Below are 15,659 nucleotides of genomic sequence, written 5' to 3' on the forward strand. Positions count from 1 at the left end.
ATTATTCTGTTATCTATTTGTCAAAAATTAAGCTTATATAACAAAGATCTTGATTTATAAATGCTTATGTCTAAAATTCATCAAATTAGAAACTGTGATCAGTAGAACATATAGCCCCTGGGATCATGACATATTTTCTATTTTATTAATATATCAAGATCGAAGTTGGCCAAAACAACCATGACCAATAATTTCATGTAGTATACAAAACAATCATATATAGAGGAAAAGTATTCAGCACATGCATCTCACTATAGTACTTCTTCTATATATACTTAAGAAATATGCATCATTTTATTTTATTTTTTCAACAATTAAGTATAATAGTGGCCGAAATAGCCATGGCCAATAATGTATATTGTAGTACACAAATTATAGCAGACAAAGTAGTACTCCACGTACACATCTCACTTGATTTCTTCTATATATACTTGGCACAAATACACCATTTTGTTTATTTCTTTTCAATAGGCAGAATCGATATGATAGAGAACAAACTAGTAATCCTTGCCGCAATTTTTGTAGCAGGTTTCAATATAGCCCTCTACTTTATCTGCACAAGTGACATTAAAACAAAACATAAGTTTTTTGTATTTAATGTGTGTATAGATTTACATATATATCACAAAAAGAAGCTTTAATTAATTCCTAGCTCATATTTGAAATGGGATGATCAGTATTTTTAAAATTTCATCATATAATCAAAATAAAAATACTCAATGTTGGAGCCAGAAGGATCGAGAGATATATACTATTCATCTTAAAATACAGTACTTATATCAAAGTAATTAAGCTTAGACCTAAACCTAATAAGGGGGCTCACACTACAGAAATTGTACGTACATGCGTAGAAGCTAGTTCAAAAAATTATTAAATATATGAATTTTATATTTAAAACAATTAATATTAATATTATAAGTATGATCTAATAATACTTAATTAGAACGGAATGTTTTTCTTTCATATAATTAATGACATATCAATCTTATCCACGTACATATATAAGATCATATATGCATGGTCTAACCCGGCCATCGCATGGGAATAAATTATGCTAAGTTGCTAACACCAAGTATCCATTCCATGTCTAGGCATGAGATTGAAGGTGGTAAGCCTTTACTATTTTATTACGAGGGGGAAAAAACGACAACATGCATAAATCTCGGTTATTAACTTTTTTTTAGGAGAAACTTTACTTAATTTACTGAACTTGCAATTATCTTCATAAACTTAAAAAAATCTCAATTTTGTGTATTTAATTATCTTTTATATTATTTTCAATTTCACTGCTCCGTTAAATCTTAAGGAACGGATGTTAAAATTTTCAAAATAACTCTCTTTAAGGAAAAAAAAAAAAAAAAAAAAATTACAAAGATTTAGGCATTGGTCAAGATTTTTACAAATTTTTCTAAAATCCCAGGGCTGAACTTTTGAATATATATATATATATATATATATTTTAAAAAAAAAACAGGTGTACCTTGAGATTTTTGACAAGATTTAACATAAATTAAAAAATAAAATAAAATAAAATATGGATACGCTAAATTAAGAGTTTTTGAAGTTTAAGGAGATAATTGCAAATGCGATTAAAGTTTAAAAAGGTTAAGGGAAGTTTCTCGTTTTTTTCAACATTAATCTCAACTATTTATAATTAATATACACTTTGGATAGTGTTTTGTTAGTTAATCATATGGTATATCCAAGACATTCCAAACCTTAATTACTACGCTCGCTGGGTGGGATAGTGCACGGTGTGATTTCTAGCATTAAAGCTTGTTTAAAGATATCTTGTGGAATATTAAATTCATAAATTTTGATGAAACCCATATTCCAAAGTTTTGAAAAGAAAAACATTTATAATACGATGAGATATAATCATAAGTTTACAATTTCTTAAAATTTCTTGTACAATTTCAAAAAAAAAAAAAAAGAAGGTTGTTGCAATTGTACAAAAGTTATACAAAAATTGTACTTGTAAACGTATCATTTATTCAATATGATAGAAATTCACAAAAAAAAAAAAAAAAAAAAAAAATGCTTAAAATTTTCATAATGAGAGGGGGGAGGTTAGAAAGTTTATACCATTTCCAGAGGCGGTGGTAGTTGCGGCGGCCATACAACCAAGAGCGCAATCATAGACGACGTCTAAACGAGAGGGACGACATTTGATTGGCAAATATGTTACCATGCAGACCCTGTATGTAAAGGCAGGTCTTCCTGCCTGGCATATTTTCTGGCACTCTGCAATACACATCCCTACAATTAGCAGTTTTGGTGGAAGTGGAATATGAGGAATTTTAGGGAATTTAGGGAGTTTAAAATCGGCTTGTTGAGGATGATCATCGGGAAGCGGTGAAAAAGGCAGACTGGAAGTTGGAGACACAGCAGGAGGGTTCTGGCCAGCTTGCACTACTATACTCAATATTCCCATCATCATCATCATCCACACAAATTTCATTCTACCAATTCCATCCATAACTTCTCACTTTCTTTTGAAACTATATGTTATGTGGAAGCTAAATGTTTAATATATATATATATATATGTGTGTGTGTGTGTGTGTGTGTGTGTGTGTGTGTGTGTGTGTGTGTGTGTGTGTGTGTGTGTGTGTGTGTGTGTGTGTGTGTGTGTGTGTGTGTGTGTGTGTGTTGAAACTATATATTATGTTTAACATATCATATTTTAACTAATCGCATTCGTATGGTTATTATCGTTATTAAATGCGATTATTATCATCTATCCACAAATTAGGTAATGGGTCATTTGAGCATATTTTAGTCTTTAGGTCTTCTTTGGGACTCTATTACGGCCTACTTTAAACGATTTTGAAAATAATTTAAGCCAATTTTTAGTGTTTTAGATTTGTTTAATTTTTTTTTTTAAGCTCTAATCTTTTGAAAATATATTGATTTCACATAACTTTTACATTTTTGCCTAAATGTGATACGAGAAAATAATACGACCAACCAAACCAATGTAAACATAACCTATACTTAATTCAAAACGTCATTTTGGTATTAAACACCAAAACGACATCGTTTTGGTGAATTTATTAAATAAAATATATACTAAATATAAAAGATATGTGGATGCGGTTATTAACCGCATCCGTATATCCCTAAAATTGGTATTCGCAACCGCATATGCAGATAGTAATTTTTGCTAGTCATATCGACACTTACATGTGTGAATAGCAGATAACAAATGCGAATGGCTAATATCCACCTGTATGTATACCTCTAGTATGGGTTACTTTCAAAATAGAGACGTTTTTCGGTTTAAAAATGGACAGAACTTTATCCCTAAGAAAAGCTATGATGTGATGACTAATTTGTTTAAGAATGATGACTTTTAAAGAAATTGGACATTCAATATCATGTCTATTAGTTAGACTCACTGCTGTACATTGATAGCTCAGGGAAAAAAAAATGCTTGACAAAATAGTCATGTAATTACGACATCATTTAATTATTTATGGAACAACATTAATATTTAAGGCTAAGATGCAATCCAATAGTCTGGAAACGGTAAAATAGTCAATATCATGTCTGTAATTTCTAATATTAATTAATAACATTGAGTGTTGGAATTAAATGAACAAATTAAATAATATAAAGAGAACATTAGTATATGGGCAAATAAGATATTCAAGGCTATGAATAAAATAACTCAAATGGTGATGTATATATAATTCATAATTGGTTTTCAAAATTGTAAAGAGACATTCAATGCTATAAAGAGGTCAAAAGAATTTCAAATTTCTCCGACATATGGTAGTATTGTACTCACACCTTGACTTGTGAAACATCCTACGTATGTCTCTCTTGTGGTGTTTCACAACTTATTTTATTTTATTTTTATTTTTTTTTTCAATTTTTTTTTTTTTTAATTTTTATTCTCTACATACTCTTGACCTTATAAATCATAAAATTGTTATAGGAACGGAGGTGAAACCACCTTATGCCTGGGAGGGCTTGGCCTCCGCCCCCTTAGGGCTTGGGGGACTTGGCCCCCAAACTCATATTTTTCTTTAAAAAATTAAAATTAAAATTAAAATTTTATTCCTAATTTTTTTAAAAAAAATTTGGTTCTTATTTTTTTGTTTTTTCAAATTTACCCCCAAATCTGACTTCACACCTGCACAGGAGGTTGTCTTTCAAGTACAAGATAATTAAGGTTCTTTCATAGGTACCAGGTGAATAAAATCTAAGAGACACTGTAGGAAAAATGGGTTTTCATTGATTGTTTTTTAGGCTGTCGCCGTAAAATTAAACTGCTGTTATAGATCCTTTACAGAGGCTCTATTGCAGCGATTTTATAGTTCCTTTGTTAAAAAGTTTCCATAACCACTGTTATTTGCTAACCTGCTACTAACAACCACGACTATACAGATAGTTGTGGGAGATTACAAGAATCTCAATGAATTAAAAAAGTTATTAATAGTTGATTGTGTTAGAATATAAATTAAATGATTAATTTTTTATTTTTTTTTATTAGTTTAAGTGTTTGGGATAAGTGATGATTTTATAGTATCAAAGTAGAAATCATGAGCTTAAAAACAGACTCCATAATTCACCCCTTAGTTTAAGCATTTTTTTTTTCAAAACAAAAATATTGGAAACAACAATTAACCACCACCGAAATTAACCCCTTAGTTTAAGTTGTAACCGCATTGTGCAGCTCGATGAGAGGACTAGATCACTTATTTGATTCATTTCGTAAACTTTGTTTATATTTTTGCACTGTTGTATTTTGTTTTGGGTTTATTGTAGGGGAGCCAACCCATTTTTCGTTTATATGATTGTTCACTCTCTTTTCCTTTTGAATCAGCAGTGGGAATAATCTTTCTTTGTAACCATTTTCCTTGTTTAATTAGAATAATAATAATAATAAACTCCCCTAAAATACAAAAATAAATTCCATCTTTATGTCATATACTATAATACTTTTTTTTGACAAAAAAATAAAAAAAAAAATAAAAACTAAAACCATATTAAATAGCTAGCGGAGCCTAATTTTGTTTCTTATTTTGATAAGGAAATGTCCATGTTTGAATTCCACTTCAAATGGATTTGAATCCCTTGGTGTATTTTGAAAACATAATATGATTCTGATTCTAATTTTTTTTTATTCAATTTTTTCAAAAATAAATCATATATTATTCAATTTTTTTTCTAAACAAATCATATTTTATTTAACTTTTTCTAAAAAGTCAAACCTTGAAATTCGTAAACAGAATAAAAATGTAATTCTGATTTCAAAAATTCAACACCCAAACGCACCGGAGAATTTCTTACCCGAATTTCAAGGAATCCAGGCAGGGAATGAGAGAGAGAGAGCCTCGGGTCTCGAGGTGCCCTGACACTGACAAGTAAGGCCCGCACCCTAGGCTACTTGGAGACTTGCCTAGGCAACTTGGGACCCAGGTCCCCTCTCTTATTTTCTACTCGAATCCATTGAAATCAGGCAAGATATTGCGGGGTCCCAATCCGCTTCGAATGCATTTCCCATCCTCGATGACCATTATTCGAACGAAACTCTCTATAACCTTAAGGACTCTTGACACAGCACAGGCACCGAGGATACACACAAACCCATACAATGGAATCTCACCATTGTTTAGAAGAGAAGTCTCATCTCTTACCAATCTGAAACTTTTCAAATACTTGCATAGTAATTGAATGGTTCCATTAATACAATGACTTATTGGCATTAGCTGCTTATTTGGTAAACTTAAACAACATAAAGCAACATACTAGCTAAACTTGAATAAATAAAATGATAGGTGGTTGAATACAACACACTTAAGTTATTTAGATAAACGATAGACAAATGATAAGACTTTGTTGGGAATAAATTTCACTCAGCCCGGCCCAAGGAGGAGCCAGCAGGACTCCTGGGAATTCCTATTCCGAGAGATATACACTTGGCTATTATTCTTGAGAAATCAAGATAAGACTCTTAGTCTAAATATAATTTGATCAACAGTCCTATTTCCAGTAGGTTTGGGATAGGACTCTTGATCATATCATATATCTAATAAAGGATCAAAATTTAAATAGAACTCTGGCAGCACTTCTAGATCAACAAGGACCAGGAAACCTAATTCAGGTTGATCTTTACCTATTAGCCTATAAATAGGCCCATACTCCAAGTATAAACTAAGACTAAATTTTTATGAGTATAGCATTATTTTCTTACAAAAGCTAATTTAAGCATCGGAGTGGGATCCGTGAAAATTTATACCATACCGGAAACTGTACCAACAGACTTCTACAACTACTTCGTAGCTACGTGACTCAGTTCCTCAATTCATTCCTTCAACTGCATGCAGTTGATAAATGCCAAAAATGATAGAGCATATCGTATAACCAACTATCAAATGTGGAACTCCACTGGACTCTCTCAATTCCCTCCCACTTCAAAAGAATTCGACTCCAAAGAATGCTAGGACTGATAAAACTCATAAATGTCCAGGTTAAGACACTGCATTTCCTCTTTTGCAACCAACAACAATCTGATTAGGGTTTATTTTTCCACTTGACTACAAAATTTTGATAGCCACCTATTTGGGTAGAAATAATCTAATCATCGAGAATGGCTTCGATTTCATCCCATGGCTTGACGTACATGGGGATGTTAACTAAAAAAGGCGAAAACACGTTTTTGAAAAATGCTTAAAAATAAAACTTTTTCTAAAAAGCTCTTTTTGACTTTAAAAACTCTATTTTCTAATGCAATCCTAAATAGGCTTTAAGTGATACTCACAATCCAAATAATGGGGAGTATAATGGTAGTCACAATGGAGTGAGACAGACTTTGAATGAAGCGAAAGCTAATTTGTTTCCTTATGGGCCTAAAGATGAGATCAGAATATTGGCAATTAGAATGTATAACCCCACTAATCTACTTTTAGCATATGGGCTAGCCAAAATTCAGGAAGAACATGTCCTGGACAATATAAGGAGTTTCAGAGGGGCTATTAATCCGAGATCTTATGTGGGAAAAATAAGGGACAATCTATAATGAACATTCCAATTATGGCTGAATTCAAGCCGAGTTGAGATGAATATTGAATGTTTAGGTTTGACTCATTTAATTTTATTTCGAATATGAGTCGAGGTCGAGTTTATTACCGAGCTAGATGTTCTGTTCAAGCTTGCCTCATTTTGAACACAATTTAAGCTTGAGCTTATCACAAATGTTTATCTTTTTGTAAATCCATATTAATCATAGTTAATTAATTATTGTTAAAAAAATTTCATTTGAGTTAATTGAATAAATTAACTTGAATCTTAAATAATTTAATCTCAAGTTTATATATATGTATATAAATTTATTATGCATACACACAAACACACGTGCGCGCGCGCACACACACATATCCATACATACTCACAAACACACTCATGTACATACAAATCTCTAAAACCAAACTCACAACAATAATAATTCAAGTTATATATATATATATATATATATATATATATATATATATATATATATATATAATATTAGGAGAAAAATTCCCTTTTATTAAGACATTCTTATTACAAAATTAAAAAAATTATAAAAATAAAGTTATACGAGTTATACAAGCTTGTCTGAGCCGAGCCGAGTTTATACGAGTATGTCTAGTTTAATATGTACGTATATAAATTTATTATGCACATACACAAACACGCATGCGCACACATATTCAGATGGGCCAAAGTATGAATAAGGGATCAAATTTATTTTTAGTATGGGTCAAACCTACTTTTTAAACTTAAAAATACATATATATTTAACTTAATAAAAATAATTTAAAAGAAAATTTATTGTCTATACATGGGTTTGTCCATGCCTCTTTCCATAGCTGTAGAGGTTGATCATGGTTAGAAATAGGGTTTTGCTCTCTTTTTTTTTTTAATTATTATTTTTTTAATCTAAGGGCATAGCTACATTTTCATAGTCATCTCCGTTATTTATTTGATGGAACGCCTAACAAAGGTTGAGTAATTCTAAATGTCACACCCATGTCTCTCTTATGTCTTCCAAAACAGTTGTGACTTTTAAAATCCAATAATGATCTATTAAAAATTCAACAGTTATTTTAAAAGTCACATCAGTTTTGAGAGGGACACTATAACACTCCGGTCTTATATTGGGAAAAGATAAATAAATCACATAGAGTGAATCGTTTATAAGAGATAGATGAGTGCTAAGTCTCATATTGTTTAGTTATTAGGTAAAACTGGGTTTTATAAGTAATTTTAGGGAAAGCTTCAAATCGACTAGTTCTTTTGGGGTGATAGCGCAAATGTGGCTAGCGCTTTTTCCTGAGTCGTTACAGACACAAAGGGAACATCGGGGGTGACATGTAGTATTACTCAACAAAGGTCCCTATTGACAAATGAGTAATACTATTTAGTAGAACAATAAAACTGTCAAACAACTTGATGATCTGTCAATAAAAATCAGCTATTAGATCAGTATTTGTTAAAAAAAAAAAAAAAAAAAAAATCAAGGGCTGATTTTTTACTATTACGTCATCCCAGATGTATAACATTCTACTAAGCAACTTTTGTCCGATCACGGTAGAAAACAAGGGCTTTATATCTATCAATAAACAGTTGACACATCAGTATATCAAACAAATGAAAATAAGACCAAGACATAGGATTTTGATCTCCTCAACATATCAATTGACCCTTTCCCCATTCAAGAGAAAGGCCATCCGTGAGCCATTGCCCATGCCACCACTGCTGACCTCTCTTCCGCTGAGCGCCGCCGAACGCCACCGAACCCCACTGATGGTTCCTCCTCCGGTAGCCCGTCAAAGACATCCAAAGCCCTTTCACATATGCTTATCTCCGAGTAAAACATAATCTCCTATAGTAAAGAAATAAAACCCATCTTAACAAATGCTAATTTGATATTCGTTGGAAGAAGAAGCGAACGAAACCAGCAGACAAGGTTGTCATTTTCAAAACTGTTTCCAGAGTAGATGCTACTGTCTTTTATGCTCCATCTTTTGGAAAAAGATGAACTGTATCATCCAACTTTTAAAATAAGTGAATGAGGCTTGCTTCTTCTTTCTCAACTTGAAAGCTCTTGCTCCATCTGCCGCCTCGTAAGAGGAGTCGTCTTGACCCACCACATTCCACTTGTCCCTGCTTCTTTTTGCATCAAATCTTCTCATCTTTAAACACCTCATTTCTAGTACACAGATGCATAGTGGACGTCATTAAACAAGAAAAACCAACAGAGAGTTGAGTTTTGAGTATTTTGTTTTGCTTTAGTAAAATTTGGTTTTGGTGGATATTGCTTTAAATCTGCTCTATTTGACAATTTTTCTTATTTGGATCGTTGATGGATGGGTTTTTTTTCTTCCCTAGGTTAGTAAGTGTTGCTGGATTTTGATGTTTTTTGGATAACCAAATCAATGTATGTTCTTCGGAACTGTGAATGTGAGTCGGAGATCTACAGCACCCAGCAGCGCTCGACGGAGTAGAAGGTGAATGCGGTGGTGTGGGCAGCGCCTCGGTGCGATGGGCAATGGCTTGGGGTGGCTTTTCTCTTGAATGGGGAAAGGGGTCGATTGATACGTTGAGTTCATGAGATCAAAATCCTGTGTTTCGGCTTTATTCTCATTTGCTGTGAATTAGTGTGATATACTGATGTGTCCCTTTTTTTATTAGTGGGCACAAAAGACCTAATTTCTGCCATGACCTGATAGAAGTTATACTTGTCTACTAAATAGTATTACTTCATTTGTGAATAGAAACCTTTATTAAGTGTTTTCAGCAATGGAGGTAGCTAGGGTTGTACTTATTTATTATTTATTTTTGCTCTTCGGTTGTTTTATTTATTTATTGTTTGAGAAGCGTAATTGTATTTTCACAATTATTCTGTTATCTATTTGTCAAAAATTAAGCTTATATAACAAAGATCTTGATTTATAAATGCTTAAAATACATGTCTAAAATTCATCAAATTAGAAACTGTGATCAGTAGAACATATGGCCCCTGGGATCATGACATATTTTCTATTTTATTAATATATCAATAGATCGAAGTTGGCCAAAACAACCATAACCAATAATTTCATGTAGTATACAAAACAATCATATATAGAGGAAAAGTATTCAGCACATGCATCTCACTATAGTACTTCTTCTATATATACTTAAGAAATATGCATCATTTTATTTTATTTTTTCAACAATTAAGTATAATAGTGGCCGAAATAGCCATGGCCAATAATGTATATTTTAGTACACAAATTATAGCAGACAAAGTAGTACTCCACGTACACATCTCACTTGATTTCTTCTATATATACTTGGCACAAATACACCATTTTGTTTATTTCTTTTCAATAGGCAGAATCGATATGATAGAGAACAAATAACTAGTAATCCTTGCCGCAATTTTTGTAGCAGGTTTCAATATAGCCCTCTACTTTATCTGCACAAGTGACATTAAAACAAAACATAAGTTTTTTGTATTAAATGTGTGTATAGATTTACATATATATCACAAAAAGAAGCTTTAATTAATTCCTAGCTCATATTTGAAATGGGATGATCAGTATTTTTCAAATTTCATCATATAATCAAAATAAAAATACTCAATGTTGGAGCCAGAAGGATCGAGATATATATATATATATATATACTATTCATCTTAAAATACAGTACTTATATCAAAGTAATTAAGCTTAGACCTAAACCTAATAAGGTGGCTCACACTATAGAAATTGTACGTACATGCGTAGAAGCTAGTTCAAAAAATTATTAAATATATGAATTTTATATTTAAAACAATTAATATTAATATTCTAAGTATGATCTAATAATAATACTTAATTAGAACGGAATGTTTTTCTTTCATATAATTAATGACATAATCAATCTTATCCACATATATAAGATCATATATATATGCATGGTCTAACCCGGCCATCCCATGGGTATAAATTATGCTAAGTTGCTAACACCAAGTATCCATTCCATGTCTAGGCATGAGATTGAAGGTGGTAAGCCTTTACTATTTTATTACGAGGGGGAAAAAACGACAACATACATAAATCTCGATTATTAACTTTTTTTTAGGAGAAACTTCACTTAATTTACTGAACTTGCAATTATCTTCATAAACTTTAAAAACTCTCAATTTGGTGTATTTAATTATCTTTTATATTATTTTCAATTTCATTGCTCCGTTAAATCTTAACGAACAGGAGTTAAAATTTTCAAAATAACTCTTTTAGGAAAAAAAAAAAAAATTACAAAGATTTAGGCATTGGTCAAGATTTTTACAAATTTTTCAAAAATACACAGGGCTGAACTTTGGAATATATATATAAGGGGTACGTTAGGAGTTTTGACAGGATTTTAACGAAAATTAAAAAAATAAAATAAAATATGGATACGCTAAATTGAAAGTTTTTTAAGTTTACAGAAATAATTGCAAATGCGATTAAAGTTTAAAAAAGATTAAGTGAAGTTCCTCATTTTTTTTCAACAATCTCAACTATTGATAATATACACTTTGGATAGTGTTTAGTTAGTTGAACACATGGCATATCCAAGAGATTCAAGACCTTAATTACTAAAGTCCACCGCGTGGGATAGTGCGCGGTGTGATTTCTAACATTAAAGCTTATTTAAAGATAGAGAAATGCTTGGTTGTACACTCACATCTCATTTCTATCCCACCTTTGCCTACGTGGACCAATAATGTGAGATATTATCAGAAGTTTACAATTTCTAACAACTCTTGTACAGTTTCAACAATTTTTTTATTTTTTATTTTTTTTTAAAAAAAATTAACCATTGGTTATATAGGATCCACATGTAGGAAAACAGATCTAATGGTTAGTTTTGAAAAAAAAAAAAAAAAAAAAAAAAAAAGTTGTTGGAATTGTACGGAAGTTATACAAAAATTGTACTAGTAAACGCATCATTTATTCGAGAAATGCTAGGGGTATAAAAACTCTTACAAAGAGAACTTTACAAACTGACATGGAGCCTCATGAGAGGCTCCACGTCAGCTTAACATTAAAAAAAGTTAAAACATTTTTTTATGCATAGACAAAAATACCCTTTCTTTTCCTGTTCAACCCACTTCCATGGAAACCATCACATCACCGGAAACTCAGAACCCCGGCCACACAACTCCGAACCCGACCCACCGGAAATCTAGACAGTCTCGGACTGGACCACGACCCCGACCACGTTTCTAGTCGGGGAAGGGCCGGATCCCGGCCAGATCCCGTCCAGCCGGGCGGGATCCGGCCGTTCTGTTCGGAGAACGGCCGAATCCTGTCCATCCCGGCCGTTCTGTTCGGGAACGACCGGATCCCGTCCAGCCTGCTGGGATCCAGCCATTCTGTCCGGGAACGGCCGGGATCTTGCTGTTTTGGCCGGAGAACGGGGTCGCCAGTGAGACCGGATCCGGCGATGGCAAGAAGATTTGGCCCATTTTTCTCTGGACATATGATGAAGGGAATTTTTGTATTTATATAGCATGTCACGTCAGTTAGTAAAACTCTCTTGGTAAAAGTTTAAATACCCCTAGCATTTCTCCATTTATTCAATACGATAGAAATTCATACCAAAAAAAAAAAAAAAATTGCTTAAAATTTTCATAATGAGAGAGAGAGAGAAAGGGGGGGGGGGGGGGGGTTAGAAAGTTTATACCATTTCCAGAGGCGGCGGTAGTTGCGGCTGCCAAACAACCAAGAGCGCAATCATAGACGACGTCTAAACGAAAGGGACGACATTTGATTGGCAAACATATTGCCATGCAGACCCTGTATGTAAAGGCAGGTCTTCCTGCCTGGCATATTTTCTGGCACTCTGCAAAACACATCCCTACAATTAGCAGTTTTGGTGGAAGTGGAATATGAGAAATTTTAGGGAATTTTGGGACTTTCAAATCGGCTTGTTGAGGATTGTTGGTACAGTTTTCGGTATGGTGACGTGTTGCCTGATGATTTGCCTCCTCCCTCAATAGAACTACCTCGATCCTTGCAAAATAATAAATGACTAGTCGGGGGTGCCGACTACGCCCACTCCAATGCCTAAGTCAGATCAAATCAATTTTCTGAAGAATATCTGTAATCTCAAAAGCTCAGAGAATGTGTGTTTAATACCTGGTGCGATGGTCTTATTTATAGGCTGGTAGTTGCAGTCCTATTGGAATTCTGGAAGCCCAGTTGAATTAGGAGTTTGAGTCCTAGTCTGGTTGAACCTTAACCTTATCTTTAGGAACTTTGAATAAGGCTGCAGAGTCCAAATTGAATTGCATCCATACCTCTTTAATCTTAATTCCACGTTACTAGCTATCTTATCCCGTTAATTATGGGATAGAGTCTTATCCCTGATCTTCTGGGATACTGGCCTTATCTCACTCTAAGACAATTGTAGCACACTTTGACCAACTCCCGATGTGATAATATCCGAGACATGTTTGCTCTGACAGGACTAGGAGATCTCGGAATATTGCCGCACCATAACAGGCTTGTGGAAGATCCGAGGTGTTATCATACCGAGACAATATTATCCGAGGTGTTATCACACCGAGGCAATCTTTTATACCGAGTTGTGATTCAGACTTCCTGGACGGTCTCGTAGCTTCTGTCAAATCTCCAAGGCATAAATATCCGAGATATGTTCTCTCCGATCAGACTAGGAGATCTCGGGATATTCTTTACCGTTACTGGGTTCGATAAGACCGAGGCGTCATTATACCTAAACAACATCTTTGTACTGTTCATAACAAATGTCCGAGATGTAACACCGAGATGTTTCAAGATTAGGATCCACGTGTCCTCGGGGTTAATTTTATCCCCAACAGTTACCCAACTAATTCTCTAATTTCAAAAATAAATTGAAATTAAGGGAATTATTTATCGCCCGCCAACCTGTACCTGCTATTGCTTTTGTCATAAATGGCGCGTCTTTTCAAAAGTTTGAATGTTTGAACCTTACCGCTTCTTTTTCCCATAAAGATGTTAGCCCTGAACCGCCGTCCTTTATAATCATGACGCGATATTCTCAAGGTTGAGTCATTTAATTTCTGGATCTAGAACGTGCGCCCTTTCAGTTTTCGAAGATACTGAAATGATGGCGCCCTTTGATATTTCGGACACGTGGGGGAGTATTTAATGTTTGGACTACTTTCACTATTCATCCTTTGACATATTTTCATACTCTTTCTTTATCCTCCATTGTCGCCATCTTCCTGAGTTTCTTTTCTTTCTCTGAAACTTCTACTCCTCCTTTCTCTCTCTAAAATGGCTCCCAAGAAAGTTTCCTCGAATATTCCCCCTACCTCTCGGGTTCGAACCAAAAGGTCCGACAGCTACATAAACCTTTCTCCCCTGAGAGCAGGGTGGAAACCGCCCTCTTTGAAAGGGTGTTCTACGGCTGAATTACGACATTCCTCCGACGGTGAGGATGTTCTATCAAACCCCTGCGGCTCGACTTATTGATAGCGGGGACATCACTCTGTTTGAAAGGATGTTTTTGGCCGGACTCCGGTTACCCTTTCCGAAGATTGCTCGGGACTTTGTCCTCTTTCTGATGGTTGCTCCTAGTCAGATCATGCCCAACGCCTGGAGATATCTGTTCGCTTCATACATCCTTTGGAGGCTTGTATTGAAGAAGGAGATGAAGATTCTTCAATTCTTTAACATTTATAGACCGAGGCAGACTTCAGAAGGAATGATCGAATTGTGTGTCCGTCACCCCCTATATTCATCAAACTTAAGAGTGGGTTGACAAACAACAAGTTCTGGGAGCAACAGTTTTTTTGAGTCTATGGGGGATGGGAATGCCCTGATGGTACTCTTTTGCCCGAGAACCGTAGGATGTCTCGGACCTGGCAATTGTTGCGGCCTAACCGAAGTGAAACCCCTTCAATTAGCATATCCGACAGGGAAGATGTCAAGAAGAGAAGCAACTGGTCTGCAATTAGGGTCAAGGCCGAGAAATTTGAAGAAGTTGATTTTGACAATCTTGTGACCGAGGAGAATTTGAGGCAATTTCTTGGATACAATATTCCGAGGGACAAGAAGACGATCACCAAAAGAGGAGCTATCAAGAAAAGAAGTGATGCACCTCCATCTCCGAGGCCTGTCATTAAAAAGAGACCTTTTAGTAAAGCTAAAGAGGTTCCTAAGGATGTTCCTTTGAGAAAGAAGCGGAACATTCCTTTGGCTGCCTCAGGTGTGAAGAGAACTCCTCCGAGGGTGCCCATGGCTGGAACCAACACCGAAGAAGGATTAGCGAGCTTTCGGGGTTTCGTTCCGGAAGTCTCCCCTACACAAGAAGCTGGCTGTACGTCCCCCTTTTGTTTTAAGAAATGAGTATGGCTCTGTGGCATCGTACCAGGGCCCAGATACTCCTCTTGAAGAAACCAATACTGGAGCCTCCAAAGTAACAAGTCTGGTGCCAGAGAGATCTGAAGAGGAGGGCGAACCGATACCTGAGGCCCATAACGTGCAAGTCACGCGTCGAGTGAAGCTCCCGGCGAGGAAAAAGAAATTCGGTGCCCGAGATCGTCTGGTCGAAATAATTTCAGAGGCTGAGCAGATATGGGGTAAGCCGGTCATAAGGCCTTCTGATATCGAGGAGGTACAGCAAGAGTCTGCCCCTTTGGGT

General features: G+C 34.7%; 1 protein-coding gene across 1 annotated transcript; it reads right to left on the reverse strand.

Annotated features, from left to right (window-relative positions):
- Positions 1-272: 272 nt before the first annotated feature.
- On the reverse strand, positions 273-2,526 carry LOC133868733 (uncharacterized). Its single transcript, XM_062305719.1, has 2 exons — positions 2,086-2,526; positions 273-553 (listed from the first exon to the last, which is right to left on the reverse strand). Exons 1-2 carry the CDS (start codon positions 2,477-2,479, stop codon positions 498-500), a joined length of 450 nt encoding a protein of 149 aa, XP_062161703.1. The 5' UTR covers positions 2,480-2,526; the 3' UTR covers positions 273-497.
- Between the last annotated feature and the right edge of the window lie 13,133 nt (positions 2,527-15,659).

The sequence above is a fragment of the Alnus glutinosa genome, chromosome 5 (genome assembly GCF_958979055.1).
Source record: "Alnus glutinosa chromosome 5, dhAlnGlut1.1, whole genome shotgun sequence".
NCBI lineage: Eukaryota > Viridiplantae > Streptophyta > Magnoliopsida > Fagales > Betulaceae > Alnus > Alnus glutinosa.

Excerpts from the sequence above, each read along its gene's own strand:
- LOC133868733 (XM_062305719.1), bottom strand. The coding sequence starts at position 2,479 with ATGGATGGAATTGGTAGAATGAAATTTGTGTGGATGATGATGATGATG. Across the intron at positions 554-2,085 it reads TACCACCGCCTCTGGAAATG|ATAAAGTAGAGGGCTATATT; the intron begins GTATAAACTTTC and ends TCACTTGTGCAG.